General features: G+C 30.5%; 2 protein-coding genes across 2 annotated transcripts; both read right to left on the bottom strand.

Annotated features, from left to right (window-relative positions):
* Positions 1-867: 867 nt before the first annotated feature.
* LOC134265547 (uncharacterized) lies at positions 868-10,922 on the bottom strand. Its single transcript, XM_062747766.1, has 7 exons — positions 10,833-10,922; positions 10,585-10,735; positions 4,355-4,540; positions 3,053-3,168; positions 2,397-2,466; positions 1,676-1,775; positions 868-1,548 (listed from the first exon to the last, which is right to left on the bottom strand). The coding sequence occupies exons 1-7, from the start codon at positions 10,893-10,895 to the stop codon at positions 1,062-1,064; spliced, it is 1,173 nt and encodes a 390-aa protein (XP_062603750.1). The 5' UTR covers positions 10,896-10,922; the 3' UTR covers positions 868-1,061.
* A 474-nt stretch (positions 10,923-11,396) lies between these two features.
* LOC134265544 (uncharacterized) lies at positions 11,397-16,969 on the bottom strand. The gene is made up of 5 exons (XM_062747764.1): positions 16,832-16,969; positions 13,351-13,503; positions 13,102-13,217; positions 12,658-12,808; positions 11,397-11,557 (listed from the first exon to the last, which is right to left on the bottom strand). The coding sequence occupies exons 1-5, from the start codon at positions 16,890-16,892 to the stop codon at positions 11,397-11,399; spliced, it is 642 nt and encodes a 213-aa protein (XP_062603748.1). The 5' UTR covers positions 16,893-16,969.
* Between the last annotated feature and the right edge of the window lie 621 nt (positions 16,970-17,590).

A 17,590-nucleotide genomic window follows, 5' to 3' on the forward strand; every position in this document is an offset into this window, starting at 1 on the left:
TACTGTTTGTCATAAAGCTTGGTTGTTAGATTACTATGAACGTCTTTATTTAAGTAAAATATATAAATATGAAAAATTTGTTTAAGACCCTGTGGTATTTTTTTTTATTTCAAACTCACCTCGATAGATATAAAACTGATATAGATATAAATATTTCATCTTTGAATTCATCTCTCAGTTTCAGATTTTGCATTTGCAATTGAGAAAATGATCTTTATTTTTGGCAGAAATTGATTAATACGAAATATTTAGAATTTTATAACTTCCATTCTGGGGTTTCAACAGCTTCAGAATTCTGCAATAAAAAACGAATGCAGATATCGATGACAAGCACCACACGACAATTTCAAGATTATTACTTAAAATTTGGAAAGCCAGACGTTCGATAGATTTTCTATGGACACAGAATATCTATAGCTGGCCGCTAGGTGATGTAAAATAGTCAATAGCTCTTTATTAATGTTTATATTAACTGGAAATCTGCTTCAGTTGCAACCACAAGGTCGACGATAGGTAATCACCAAAATCATACATCTCTATGGACAGGATCTATGGCAATGCACATTCTTTCTATAAAGAATGAAACAAGCTTTAATTACTAAATAAATTTTAATTACTCTGAATTAGTAAAACCAAACGTATAATAGTCTGAAAGCACCCTGATAAACGTAGATCCGGAATTGTAATTTATAATTGACATTCAAATAATGCCTAACTTTAAGACCCCTTAAAAGATGCCTGCTTTATTTTTTTGAGAAAAAATTCCCATATAATATTATGAGATTGCTATTGATCTTTTAGGTTATCAATCAACGAGAGAAAATTATTACTATTTATAAAGCAAATATGGAGGAGGATTATTCTTTTTTAAATTGTATAAAAATTTCCAATTTGTGATACATGACATGTGTCCAAATGCTCATATGTAAATTTTAATTAGCTTATATCAAAATTGCATGTATTGCACAAAAGTGTAAAGTCAAATGCAAATATCTAAGAAAAGTATATGTGATGCCTAGTCAAAAGAAAATGTCCTGAGGTCAAATGACGCAGGTCCCTTCTTAACTGAAAAAAACACTTATTCGTATCCTCTTAGTGTCCGCTCTGGAGTCTGGAGTAAGTATCCTCCACCTTCTCGACTTGTCCACCATACTGTCCATAATCTGAGTAAGACCCAGCATGATCATAAGTGCCTCATCTTGAGATTTTTTTTGTGATATACCATTAGTACTAATATTATACACCCCGTCCTCTGATTCGGCAGCAAAATGGGCGTGATCATAAACATTATCGTTCTTGTTTTGTTTAGTTTCCTTATCCCCAAGATGATCATAGACGCCATCAAATGTTTCCCGATATGGTTCATCTAAATTTTGCACAGTGTTTTCCTGTTTGCCAAAATCGTTTGATGAAAGTCTCTGTTCAGAATAATTTTCCATCATTCCTTGAGCGCCATTCACATTAACATAACAATTTTCATTGATGTTTAGCTTTTGAATATTTTTCTCTCTATCTTCATTTCTATCTTCATTTCCTGTTTTCTTCTTGCTGTAAAATAAATAAAACAGAAAAATAATTGAAGTAAGAATTATTTTATTTAAAAAAAAAAAAAGCTTCTTAAAGCAGAGGATAAAACGAATTTTAAAGCAAATAACGTGATATACCGGGTACCTACCGGATAAAAATGGTGATGACCATTACCAAACAGCCCGCAAAAATAAAGAATACCAATAAGGACACAATTATAGCAATTATAGTAATCAGGTTTCCTGGATCTGAAATAAAAAAAAGCATTCATAAAAAAAACATCCCAAACTGAGCGTTTTTGTTTATAACAACATTTTTATGATGTTTCTTTATTTCAAAGTAAACAAAAGTAAAGTTATTTACTAGATATAAATTCACTCTTCAAATCCATTTGACATTGCTTTAGTCCATGTCCTGACGAAAATTTATATTCATAGGATAGATAATTCTTTAAAAATGAGTACAAGAAATATTTTTATCTTTTAAACTATGCAAAGAATATATTTGTATTAAATGATGTCACGCGGATAAAATGCCTTGTAGGTCGGTATGATATTTCTACATAGACAGATACATGCACGTTACTCTCTGAGAGGCTAAAAAGGGCTTCCGTTAATTACGCCATTGATCAGAATAATATCAGAGAAAGAACCCTCAGTTATTTTGCCTTATTCCAAAAGCTTCTTGATCAGATATTTTCTTAAACATTTTTTTGAAAAAAAAAACTGTGGGAACTTTCTTTAGTAAAAGTTTGTTTTATTACAGAGTGATTTTTTAAGAATTAAGATTAGATGAACGTTTGACATAGACATGTTTTGTATATCTTGATTTTATATCATACTGATGGTATGAAGTGCAAATATGTTTACCTTCAGGAATGGTGAGATCAGAAATTCCATTTGTAGCATAAACAACAGTAATGGTTTCAACTAACAAGGTCTGTAAGAAGCAGAAAGATCAGAATGTACTCATATAAGTGTCAAGAAGTCTACTCCAGAATATACATGTCAGGAAATCTGATCCAAAAATATACGTTTAAAGACATTGTATATTCAGACTTGCAGCATATGGCATTCATTAAGACCCACCCTTAAGTAAGCCAGGGTGTCCTTTATTGCTATTGTCATGTAAAATCAAAATTTCGGCTAGAGGCACTTAAAATCATGTACTATTCTGGTACATTTACATTGGGATACGTGTCTCTTTACAAAACCACACAATTACCAACAAAACGGTGTATATAAATTGCAACTGAATTGTGCCTTTTTAGTGTGAAAGAAAGATTAAAATTATTTTTTGGCGCTTATTAGATTTATGCTTCCCCTTTTTTTAGATAATGGATATGGAGATAACGAACAGTGTGCAATGATATCTAGCAATCGGACAAACTCAATGTACACATTAAAAGGATAATCTTAAATGGTATTTTTATGAACAAATACTTTTCCCCGAAGGATGAAAATTGACCCTAGCTATGAAAATATATGATTTTACAGTGCCAAACATATGAACAATAAACACTTACCTTTTGGCAGAGAACATAACTCAGTTTGTTGAAACAATCGACAAATTCACAACCAGTGTGGTTACATTTCTGACAATACAGGAAGGTTCGTCTGTGTTCGGCGTCAAGAGCAACACCTGTACAATTATTCTTAGAAAAATTAACTATTAATTAGGAGTTCATCTATTAACTGTATATCTTTAGCCTGAAGAACAGTGAAGTGGTAACTGAATTTCCAAATTTATTATATCAAATAAAATAAAATAAACTGCTCATTAGTTTTAAAAACATTAGGTCAGAAAGCGTATTAAAGTGGGGTCTGTGAAAACTACTTTCTATGATGTTAAGTGTAATTGAGTTCTCTATTTCAAATATATTTATATTTCCCATATGCATGTCTTTGTCCGTGATAAAACAACAAAAAGTTAATATACTATATTTCTACATATACTATGTATTGGTTTATAGACAGTCGCAATTAAAAAAATCATGTGCGGGGCAGTACAAATAGAGACATAAGCGGGGCTTGTAGCACGTGGTTTGGCAGAATCAAGAGCATGTATGTATACAGAATAACCGTCAGTTTTTTTTTATGTCATGACCATGATCAGTCTATTGGCTTGTGTGATAATTTAATGAAGGCGTTTATTCAAATTATCACGCAAGCCACTCGATTGATCACATCATGAAAAAAAACAAAGTTATTCAACTAGACAGTTATTTCCTTAATATACATTGTGGAAAAGTATGACCTTAGAAAGAAATCTTTCAGGAAAAGATAATTTACCATAAAACGTTTTCAGGCACAATATTTGAAATACATTATCTCTAATTCATTGACGGAATTAAAAATAAAGTTCAACCTATACATAAAATATTTCCCACGTTTTTGTCTCAATTCAATTCTTAAAAACTGACTGAAAAATCAATAATGACTTATGTTTATTTTTTCTGATCTTCAAGTCTATGTTTTAAAAATGCTTTTATTAATCAAAGACTGCCATATACACTGTATCCACAAATATTGGAACGTATATATGCGACATGCATTTATCTTTAACTTCTTTCTTGCCAAAATGCTGAACGGGTCTGTATCTGTAATATATATACAGATACAGACCCGTTCAGCATTTTGACAAGAAAGATTTAAAGTGCTATCGGTTATATTTGACCTCTTTTATGGACAAAACACTACCTATATATTGGAAGGAGCTTTTATAAAGTCAGCTTCGTCCTTTTTGGATAAAGAAATGCTATCTCTCTGCTTCACGTTAAATTGATAATTTACCCCGCGTTGTAGTTTTAAAAAAATAAACCGTTTACCTCTATCATATCCAATATAAACTTCCTTTGCAATGCCAAGCCATGATGAGCCGTTCCTTGTTCTAAACAATGCTCGGCATGCAAGGGAGGCGTTGATCAATGATATATTTCCGTATAAGTAAGTAGGCAGGGACCATGTTTTGCACCAATCCATCGATTTTTTCCAGTTTTGTTTTGCATCTTTATCTGTAAAAACAAAATGTACATGTAACCATCAATTTTCATTAAATAACATTAGACCTTTTCTAATATCGCTGTAACTGGACTTTGAAGACTTTGTTCATTGGACTCTTTGTTTTAAAAAAAATAATGTAAAATTTAGGGGGGAAAATTCAGCCTTTTATCTTGAATAGAAATAATGTTCCATTCTACGTCAGGTGGATTTTTATTGAATTCAGTTGAGCTTGCAAAACTAACTGGCTCAGTTCTACATTACTTTATATCTAATGTTTTGATTGTGCACAAAATATTTCCTCTTTATTAATGAAAAAGGTCCTTGACGATACTGAAGCTCTAGTGCATTGTAAGAATGGCCTTTTGAAAGAAATTTACTGAAAATTCTACATTAGTGAACTTGCAACGCCGCTGGTCAAAATCGAAAACCTATACACCGAAATATGTATTTTCTTATCCATGAAGTGTACGTCTGTACCAACACCTTTTTATTAAACAATGGGTTTGGATATGAAGTCAAAATGGTATGAGGAATAACGTTTGGAAAAATGGTTTACGGGCATACACGGACTGACAAACAACACAGGAAGAAATAAGACCTTTCAGTTAAAACTGAAAGGCGGCTTTCAGTAACTTTTCAGTGGCCATTCAGCCACTGAATGGCACATACATTTCAGTAACCTTCCAGTTACATTACAGGTACCTTTCAGTCACCATCCAGTGCACATATTTCCGTCAACTTTTAGTGAGCTTACTGTCAACTTTCATTGACCTTTCCGTCGTCTTTCAGTTACCTTTCTGTCACCTTTCAGTGATATATTTTAGTCAATTATGCGATTTTTATTCACTGGCTTACTAGTTAATGATAAGATATTTTTCCGTCACAATATTTTGAATTGATTCATTAATTTGGTTTTTTTTTCTTGTCGTGATAAAATCCAGGTACCTTAAACTGGTAAGCACGGTTTGAGGTTTACTTGTCTTTAAAAAGTGTTTACTAAATTCTTAAACTGTGATTATAGATACAAAATATGTTTAAATAATTAATACCATTTTTTTTTAAAGAGACTAATTCAAAATGATTTTTTTTATTTTCTTATTTGTTTTAGAAAAAAATAATTCTTCAAGTGATTAAAAGATATTGATCCGATAGTCGAATCAAAAATTAATTAAATGTTGTATAAGTTAATTTTTTTTTCTTTCTGTAAATATCTAATTCGCTGATATATATTCAATTTAACAAGCTATTAAATGCATATTAAGCAATCAGTTAATCTGAGAAAAAATCGAAGTTTTTAGTAAAAAAAAAACTCTTTCATATAAATAAGAAAAAATGTCATTTTATCTTTATACATGTAGCTCAAATATAGATTTCATTATTCTTATGTCAATCTAACACACCAACACACCCTATACTACTGATACTTTTTTTAAGGAATTTCAATTATTTAACAAAGAGACAATAATATTATTTACACCTTTTCTGGAATAACCTTAATATTATAAAGAACTTTATTCGGTAATAACCAATATTTGCCCCCCAAATCAAACTTTGATGGAGATATATTTAATTAAGTTCTTAAACAGGAGAGTATATGCTGACTTCAAAGCACTGAATATTTTCATAAGTAATGACGTCATATGTACGTAATGACGTCACAAACTTGACGTAAATTTCAGTTTTTTATGAATTTTACAGAAAAATGTACATTTTTCGTCGATAATTTAACTAAAAGTCACCGAGCGCATGTGTGTTCAGGATTGATATATTGATATAATGTGTAGAATGATAATATCAATGAAATATGTCAATATTGTTCCTGAACACACATGCGCTCTATAAATTTTAAAGCTAATACTGTTGAAATTTTGTCCATTTTTGTCTTCTTTCTGAAAAAGGATATAAAATCGGACTAGTTTGTGACGTCATAAGAACAAAAATTGTAAATACACTGCTTTGAAACTATAATATTATTTTCTTTTATCTTATATTTCTCATACATTTTATTGAATTCAGCACATTTCAGTAAGTTTTCAAAATTTGACTTTTGTGGGGGCAAATATATGCAATATACCGCATATAGTTCTTTTGTCAAAACCTCAGCATATTTTAGCGTTTGAAAGACATTGTTTTTAAATAAATTAACTTGATTTATAAAAGCCCCTCGTGGAAGAAACTTAATTACATGTATATAGATTTAAACCTTTTGAATGAAATTGTTTTAAAATCATTTTACTAATTTTCTAGATTAGATAATTTACAACGATCTCAAATCTTAGACACAGGAACAGTTGCCCGTCACAGCTGATAAGTGTCATCATCCAGATAAGTGATGTGCGCAATTAACATAGAATATTCAAACTATATACAAGATATATACACATTGCAATCCTCGATTTTTCAGGTGAACCGGTGTTGTAAAATTTTTTACACATTGATCGATTTTAAGTCTCTAATAATCAAAGAGAAGTCGTAGCATAATTAATAAGGTCACAGACTCTCATGCTAGAGACCAGGATTCGAATCTGGGCGTTGGCAATTTTTTTTCTTGGATTAATTTTTTATCCTATTTTTTATTCGAAATTAGATAAATGTAATAATTATTGTGTCATACCAGGATGTTTATGTAAAAAAAAAAAATACGCAGCATTGATAAGGCTTGAATAAGGGGGCGGGGCCTAATTTATACGGGAAAAGTTTGCTGTGACGTCACACAAAAATATGACTTTTATGTATTTCTCGTTATACCTGAAAATGAAATAGTTTGCATTTTTTAACTGAATTAGCATAATTAACAACAAAAAAATCTTATCAATGCATTTAAAAAAACTTGTTAGTTAAATCCCATGGAGCTGGATATAGACAAAGCACTGATCGCGATGAACTTGTAAACATGACGTCATTTTGGTAAAAATGACGTATTTCATGTGCTGTGAGAGGCAGATTGAGGATTTTTTTAACAATGAAAAATGCGTTTTATTATTAAACGGCATATCATTTACGGGTTTTAAATAGCCGATTAATACCAATGCATATCCTTTGTTTAGTGCGATTATTAATTAACTATCAGGAGAATGTATTTTATTAATTATGTCGTGTTTTTATGTACAGGTTACGTAACCATATTTTACATCAAGATGCCTCATAAAATCGCACTTTGCAAGAGCATACACTTAATAAATCTTAACCATTTTTTGAATATAGATTAAGGATATTTTTCTTAACTTGAAAAGTGCTGCTGCTTTCTTAGCGTGATTTTATAAGTACACAAAATATTTGGTGAAAGTTAAACATTTTTCGACACTGGCTTATTTACCTGAAAATTTAACTATTAAAACGCAAATTCTATTCAAAGCAGCAGCACTTTTCAGAAACTACAAAGTATGCAGAAATAAATAATTACTTGAATTTTTTATTTCAACTAAAGTATGCCCTTGCAATATAGAAATTTCATCACGTGACTGTCCATCGATGGGACCAAACCTCATACAGCACAAAGTGGGTTATACTATGCTATTTCAAGTAGTATCTGTGTTCTGTGATAATAAAACAGCTTAATTAAAATAAATTCAGTTTTAAAAAGGTCCCCATTTTTTGCATGCTTTTTTCCGTTGATTTCTCATAGTAGGCCATAACAGTGCTGCGAAGCTGAATATCCAATAAAAGGATGCGACTGATTGATAACTGAAAGGTCACTGTATGTGCCATTCAGTCGACTGAATCGTAGCTGAATCATGTGAATGATCACAGAAAAGGCACGGGTAAGGTACTTTTCAGTGACCTTTCAGTGATCATTCAGTGGACATTCAGTTACCATTCCGTCGACTGAATGGTTTAATTTCATCCTGTGCAGATTGCCGGATGACGTAACCTTACTACAGCATAAGCTTTTCTGGCCACTGAAAAGTAAATCTAGAAAAAAATCTGTTACGACTTATTCGCTGCAATAAATTTCATTTGGTGTACAATAATAACGTCGGAAAAATTATAATCAGTTTAGTTGTAATTGCAATAAAACTTATAATTTAAAGGTAATATTTCTTCTTTTAAAAACTACATTACTATTAGTACAAAAACCGTTATAAGTATTTAAAGAAATGAAACGTTATAAAGATGACGTCATATTCCGTAACGCAGGTAATAGTTTGTAGTCTTATATCGTTATAAATACAGAATTACGGTACTATTTTAATATTATGCAGAAAAAGAGATCAGGGAATTCGAAACTTGAATAAAGCTTGGTTCACTAAACGATTTATTTGCATTACATTTGTACTCAAGACTCTTTCATTTATTTGGCAATGGTCATTTATTTTTTTTGAAAAATCTTTTTTTTTTAATTGAAAGATGTATTAACAAGATAAACATACAGAGGAGGTTGATTTAAATACTCACTGATTGCAATACATGCAGACATCTTCAATTGGGACGGTGTAAAACGGACGTTAGAATTTACCAGGTCATATAATGCAAAGGGAAACTAAATTTTGATTTGAAAATACAATGTTGTCATGAGTTTAATTTAAAAAATACGCAGGGAAGAAAATCATTGAAAATTGAAAAAAAAAACAACATCAATATGAATTTTCAGCAAAAAAATTTCTATATGTATGAGAAGAATGGGAATGAAAAATTTGATCCTGAAAGATTCAATTAAATACCTTTAGCCGAATCATAAAAAAAAATGTTATCAAGAGCAACCTGAAAGTATATCGCTGCAAACATGTATTTAATTGTTTTAACAGAGAATATACTTGAAATATATGAGAAAAATGATTTACTATAGAGATTATCTTAAAACTGCAGCTTTTAAGGACCGCAAAAGGTAGATCAGTCTATGCAAAGCTTCGGGAGATCGATTTTGACGTCTTGATGAAACTGCACAAATCAATATCGGCGAATAAATAATTATTTTCCCTTTCATACACTTTTACCTACAGTGATTTCTCCTAATTATTGTAAACATAAATTCATGTGCAAATTATCTTGACATTACAATGTAGAATTAAAGCCAACTTGATCTCGCTGTACAGATAGATACTGACAGACTAGTTTGGCACGCAGTTTCTCTGCACTTGATGCGTCATATCAAGCTATAATTGCAACTTGTAAATGTGAAATTTAAAACTAAATAAGCGTAATCTAACTAAAATTGAGTCATATTTTTGAATGCATTAATTAATATTTTAAAGTCTTATTGAATTGATAACGAATAGGTCTCTTATAGAGCCGCAGTCATTCACTTTTATACACAAACGTTTTACAATTACATGCACACACCCCTCGAAAATCTCAAAAGTTCAACGATATCCGCTTACCTATAAATTATAATAATTTGTACACATGTACCTATTGTCTCTAATATTTTGAAAAGGGCTTGGAGCAAGTTGTGCGCTGTTGATTTGGTCTATAATTTTTTTTACATTATTTTAATGCGTATAGAGTAAATGCACGAGGTTTTTAAAGAGACGGCTTCATTTTATATAATTATCGTGCAAGGGAAAGTTGCTCCCAGCACTTTTCAGGTTAAGAAATTTGTCTTAAAGAAAACACAATCAATTTCTTGGTGAAAAATTATCTGTATATTGTTGAACTTTTACGATCTTTGTATCCGTACATATCTTTTTTTCTAATTTTAACCATGTCACGTGACATACAGCTGCTGTACGTAAAGTCACTTTGGTCGAACTCGGTTGAGAACCTATACATACATATGCATTAGTGCAATTCCCATTAAATATAAACTCATGCTAATAAAAAAGATATCAAAATTATATTGATTTTCTCGGAATATTTTAAGACATATTTCCTATGGGCACCCACAACCTAGCTGCTACCGTTTAATTCAAACTAAAGATGCATAATTAAAGAAGTTTCAGTATGCCGTCGACAGGCCTGTTTCAACAGTTTTATCTAAATAAAAATATGAAAGCCCCTGCCCCATCCCTAAGTCCTAAACAATCAAAAAATGAGGGGAACCACCATCTACTGAAAGATAACCCCCATTTCCTTGCGGTCTATGGGCCTATATGCAGTAAAATATTTGTACAGCAACCTATTTTGTAGTATGGATTTCTGTAGATATTGATTCTCCACCGTCCACCACAAATTTGACTATTATCTCCACTGCATTTCTTGTTGCATTCGCCGTCAGGCTTTTCTTCTCTTGTTCTAAGTGCGTTTCCACAAAAGCATTCATCTGAATTCTATAAAGTAGAATAAAATTGCATGTATTTCTTCTGATGTCTTTTGCCTACCTTAACTTTGAATGTATTAGATTATGTATGTATTAGATTTAGTAACCTCAACACCATAGTATCTTGTTTTCTTTTCTGAGCATATTCTTTTACACTCTGTTACATTCATTTCATTCGAACGTGTAAGCGCATCCGTCAAAATTCTTGACGGCTGGTCTTCAAAACAGCCGAGATATCCTTCAAAAGAGACAGAAACAAAATATTGGAAATGAAATATGAAGACTGTTTTAGATTGAAAATATAATTTAAAAGCTATTACGACTAAAAATAGTTAATGGATAAAAAAGACGATTAATATTTTTAGTGGGCTTCTACGAAACAGCTTTCACGAATTTAAAGAGCTTAATCGCCTGTGTGTCTCAGTGAAAGAGCTTCTGTTCCAGATTCGCGAAGTAAGTAGGTAATCCTAACATTGCGGGTTCGAATCCTACTGTGAGACGTAGAGACCGGACTTTATACAACAAGGTACTGTGTCGCTGTAGATGCTGAAACGAAAAGTATCCCTCACTACTGAATGTCTCTGAGTGCTGAGTATATGTCAAATTTTTCAGCTCTCTCAAATTTTCAATTTTCAAAAAACATCGGAAACAAAAAAGTGCATAGAATTTCTTCATGTGAAAAAAAGGTTACCTTTATCTTCACAGACTCCGGAATATGACTCAGAACAACCAGAAGATATGGAAAACGTCTTGTTAGTACCACAGTTGATTGCAAGACAGGCTGATTTTCTATCAGATTCAGCTGATGTAAAATTTGTTGACTCTGGTGTATCTATATGAACAAGAAATGACCATTGACTATTTACAACCTCCTCGATTTACCCCAACAACTAAATCTAATCTGTATGAATATATACTTTCAGACAGATCTCTCCACATTGAGTGCAAAGATTTTAAGGAAAATAATGACTTGAAAGAAAGAAAAAAGGAACTTACAAATTTAAGTATTTAAAATATTTTAATCAAATCTGAAATTATTATACAAACATATTACTTTAACAAGGCAATAAATATAAACTTTATAGAACAACATATGCTTTTCTGTTAATTGACCCAGGGTTCTCCATCATTTTAAATTTACATGTAACTGTGGGGCAATACTTTACGAAGTGCTTATATTATTCAATAATTTTGCGACAACATTCTCGAAGGAACCACAATCTTGATTAAAAAGAACACACTCTACCCTAATGAAGTAATTATTACACAAATTACACTTAATATTATTTGCAAATATATCGACAAAGGGTCTTTTATACTGGTAATAAAAGCAATTTATCTATATTGAATAAGCATGGTGTAAGACAAAGATAAGTATTATCCAAAAATATATGAATATTAAAAAAGACCCATTCATCAGTATAAACAAGTTTTAAGCATTAAGCTCTAACTAAAAAAATGTTTTGTTTAAAAAAGGTAATTATTCAGTGTTAATTATGTACAAAGAAAAATGCGGTAAGCCACACAATCAAGTTGCTATCAACTGGCTGAAGAAATAAATATATAGTAAAAGGTTAATTTTTATACATTACAAAAATATTACAATACGTGCATGCGATATTTTGCAGTTATTATAAGGCTGTGCGAAAGCTTAAAATGTCTTCAAAATATACATTATATTTTAAGCTAGATTTTTATTTTAATATGTAATCCTTGTTTGAAAATGCAGTCAACTTGAAATAATAGTTTAATCAGGTTTTATTTTAAATCATTTTTGTAATGTCACATGACTGTGTTGAACATGTTACGGAGATTTATGATATTCCTGATTGTTGCACAAAATTCGCTACGGCATAAGTGCAAAACAAACATATTGTGCAAAGTTTGCTACATAGATCAAGTTAATCACCATTCTTCAGTATTGTTATTTACCTGCAATGTACAAAGTGTAGGCGTTAGATCCACCGCATTCTGAGAATTGAACGACACTTGCGTCTTGATCTTGATTGCATGATTCATTACAGAAGTTGGATGGAATCGATCCAGCCAAAACTGGACTTTTAAAGCACACACATTTATTTTTCTGCAATAAAACATAAAATTTTCTCAGTTTGTATCTCAGTTCTCAGACGTATCTTTAACCACTTCTTCATTTACCTAAATTAATGGGATAATATCTCCAGAATTCAAAACTGGGAGTTTATATGCTTCTTTGAAATTTTCCCATTTGGTCAACATATATGGTAATTTTTTTGATAAAAAAATATTTTGCCACTTACATACCAACCTGAGTTGTCGGGAAAGAGCAAGCAAACATATTTCAAAATGACCTCATAGAAAAATTGGGATTATATTCTCTGTAAATCCTACTTATACCTTAATTCCAAAAATGGTTGAATTTACAGTTGTACACATTTCTTGACAAAATCCAGCTGACAAATAGTGCATATGAAATTCTTCGTAGTCTTGTATTGCGTTTGAATCATAACAGCCTAAATAAAATGAACCTTACCTGAAATCTTTCCATATAAAAAGAATTGGTAAATGCATTTAGCATTTTGATTTTGACATTTGCAGATATTAATAAAACCTCCTCTCTTTCTTTATCTCTCAAATACAGCTTACCCAGCATTTTTATCCACAATGAATGCCGTTTGTATACACCAGACCAAAAATCCACTGTTGAATTTGAAGAAACGTTATATTCTAATGTGTCATTGTTTTTACTGCAATATTGCTGGGCCTCAAACCAATTCCAATACATACTTATGATATCAACTAAAAATAAAAATAAACATTTTTTATCTTGAAATGAAAAATTATGTCATCTTTTTTAATTTAATAAAATGTCATACTCTGAGGGTTCTTTAGAAACTATTAAGACAGTGTATTCATTCTCTCTCTCCTGTTGATAATTGGTACATATATTGACCAGTTTCTAATATGGACCTTTAAACCATGGAATGGTTAATATATAAAATATACAAAAGGAAAGGGAATCCGGATGATCAGGGTTCAACACAATATCAAGATGAGTAAACATCAACAACTCAGAGACTGACCTGACAGGTATGTTTAGTGCTAACTACACTCCATCACTATCATCAAATATTACAATAATGCTTATGCATAAAATACAGTGTTTCCAAGGTACATTCAGTACAATCCTTTTCACTTATTGACCTTTTGTCGGTCTAAAAATGACATTTAATATTTTATTGAATATTTATTCCCCTCGCATTAAATTACAAATCCACTCGACCATTAAAGCTGTAAAAAATACATTTTATACTTCATGTAGCTATCAAAATTTCTTATTTCATCTGTATCTGCTAGAATATTTAGTACAAAAGAAGACATTTTCAAATAATTAAATGCATATTTACGATATGTTCAAAGATATCCGCCCCATACCCTTGAACATCAGTTCCAGAAGCCATATACAATCATAAATTTGACCACCTTGCTCAACATAACTATACTTTATCTTTATTCACACATACATGTGCACAGTTTTTTTTTTTTTTTTTGGTTTTTAAAGAATTATTGCAATTTGACTGTTTAATCAAACACAGCCCGTACCCCAACCAGTACTTGTCACCCGTGGCCCAAATATTCCAATTTTAGAAAGTTGCACCCTGGAACAGCATAGCCATGCAATGTCATGATTGTAGTTATTTGCTTATTACGTGTATAAACAATTAGCTTATAACCCATATCCCTATGGACAAAATACCAAGTTCTATACTTTGGTATCAGTTCAATACATTTTTATTTCACTTAGAGTTTTATAAAATTTTTCCATTCCAGCCACTGTAATGCAGGGTACCCGTAAGCCGAGATTACAACTGAACCAAAACAAAAAAATACAAAAAATAAACGGTAATAATTATTTAATCAGGCCCAAACTATCATAAGTTTAAACCCTTTACCTCACAATTTTGAATGTCACTTTTCGGGACAGAGAAACCGTACATGTAAATTTGACCTCATGAGGCTGAAATGATTAAATCTCTTGCTGTGTAATAATAAATTAAATGAATATCTTTTATCTATATCTTTTTAATTGTAAATAGTTTAAAGCAAAAAAATCAATCAAATTAAAGACGGTACTGTGAATTTTGCAAAAAACATTAAATGATACAATTCAAAATATGTGTAAAAATATATAATGAAATAACATATTATTACATGTAGGGATGTCAATTTTACTTGGAAAGCTAAGTCGTATAGTTCACACAAGTGTAAATACATGTACATATACGTTAAATTTTAATAATATTTTAGATTTTCTGTTTGACTTTTGCAAACTAGTTTAAAATTATATTTAACTCTCACAATTTGTTCACATTATACATAGAATTTCAGTCGTCTACAATAAAACTGTACATCATGTCGAGTGTATTTAATTTCAAAATTATATATTACTTTCATGCAAATTAATATCAAACGCTCGTATTTGCCCTTTCTTTACATAACATTGGACATGTACCCCATAATTGAAGCCAATGTAATAAAACCATGCCCTCAGTGATTTTTGACAATACAGTAAACATTTAAAGAGTGTATTTCACAAAGAGAGAGCGAGAGCTTGGGATAAATGTTAAAATATGAAAATTTGTAATCACAATCAATGATTGTATGAAATTATTATCACAAAATGAAAACACGTTATTTAATTACTGTCATAAATGCTCTTAAAATAACTGACCCCAGTTTGCCTTAAATTCATAAAGTCACTTTAATGAAATATATTTTTAACGAATAAGCGACAATAGAAATTTTAGTCGATATGCACCTAAAATTTGAATATTTGTTGACATCCCTAGTAAGAACATCAACTAAGACAAGGTACAGGTTTAATTCACACAAGTGTAAATACATGTACCTATACGTTTCCGAATAAATTCCCTCGTCCTCAGTATTTTAGATTTTCAATTTTATTTTTATTTATCACTTTCCATGGGAGAAGGTTACTGTCACAATTTGTTCTCATTTTGTTGATATTTTCTCTTAATTAGATTTTTAGCCTGCATGCTCAGTCATTATTTCATAATATATTTTACTTTCTTGTAAATTCATTGAATCAAATAGGTCGGAAGAAAATTTTTGATATATAAAACTTTATAACTTTTACTAGAAAAAAAAAACAGAACCTCCAGCGTAGCAATTCAGTCAAATTTTGACGACGGGTGATATTTCACAAAAAAAATATTTACTGCACAGAACTTATGTGTTTTATATTCTTAAAGTAAAATCACATTTTTTTTTATATGTGTCAACATGTGTCAAAATTTTAATTTTATTTGTTATATAGCCTACAAAAACTCTTAAAATCATAAAGAACTATTGGTATGCAATTGACATTTCGATTTTCATTTATAAGTTTTCAAAATATTTCAATTCTCCATCTTTTAAAAAGAAATGTTTTTTTTACACATAGCGAAGCGGTTTGATGAAAAACTCATTTCCATTGTTTACTTTATATTTCCCAGAAACAATTGATGGTTAATCAATGCTCAACGTTTGTTCAACATTGATATTTGTGGAAACAACGTTGAAGATGAACTTTACGAGATAACGCTCGTTTACTATTGTAAATGTTTGAGTTTTAAAATTAAATCCATTATGGTCTAAACATAAATATTTTGCACACACTTGACAGTGTGTCATAATAAATAAAACAAGCGTGTATCCATGAAAATGTAATAAAACTTCGATATCCATATTTTTGACATTATCATGACATCAGTATTATGCCAAATATTTGACGTTGAAACAACGCTAAAGTTTCAACATTAATTGCTTCAATTTTTATATGTAATCAAATTTTAACGTAAATTCAAGGTTTAAGGGCAACGTTGATTCAACGTTAAATCAATGTTGATATGCCATAGCATATAGCATGAGGCGGCTATATATCTCATGATAAGATAATTCGTTTGTTACAAAGGGATACAAAATTATCTCGTTAAAATGCCTTTCGTATTAGATAATCCTCTTATGAAAAGTAGAGCTTTTTCGGATAACGCATCTTTTCTTTTATATAAATATCCTCAAATGTACAAAATGCTACTTTACTTCACATTGTTAAAAGTATACTTACCATTCAATACCAGAAGTGATAAACAGAACAGGCAATGCAGCGATGATTTACACTTTTTCATTTTGACACATCCTTCCTAATCTAAATTTAAAAAAAATGTAAAAATAATAAAGAGTAAGTCATTGTGTTAAGGAACAAATTGTTTGTACTCGGCAATTATGAGAAAGTCGTCGAAATGTAACCACTAAGCATATATAATTTCATCCTTGTTTTATGCAAACAATCAGTACCTTCTTCTTGTTTATATTCAGAAACTTAACAACTCTTCATCCACAACACATCCGGATTGACTGTATATTTCAAATTGCCTCTTAAATATACAAACCCTAATGTTGAAAAACAGTGAATAACAAGTAAAATGTTATGTACCGCAAGTATTATATTTAAAAGCATCTTGAATATCTTCATTCTAAACTCATTTAAAATATAATCCTATAAAATTTATGTAAACTATAGTGGTTACATATTGTAAGTCTCAAGATTGTTACATATAAAAGGAACTTTAATTTGAATAAAAACTTAGTTGGAAATACAATAAATTTATTTGTGATTTGTTGATTTAAAGGATTTATTTGATGTCATCCCGTATTATTCTTGTTTCGTAAGCTTCATTAAAGTTTTCTTGTTTTGTTTTTACAGATATAGTCTTAAAAGTGCAACAACGTAAGCAAAACAAGGTATGCAAACAAATATTCATAACGAGGTAAATTGTCAATATTTATTGGTGGGTCTGGAACCGAGATTTGAAGTTAATATTTT

Source organism: Saccostrea cucullata, unplaced genomic scaffold (assembly GCF_032062105.1).
Source record: "Saccostrea cucullata isolate Sc308-1 unplaced genomic scaffold, CSIRO_AGI_Scuc_v1 ctg2109, whole genome shotgun sequence".
Lineage (NCBI taxonomy): Eukaryota > Metazoa > Mollusca > Bivalvia > Ostreida > Ostreidae > Saccostrea > Saccostrea cuccullata.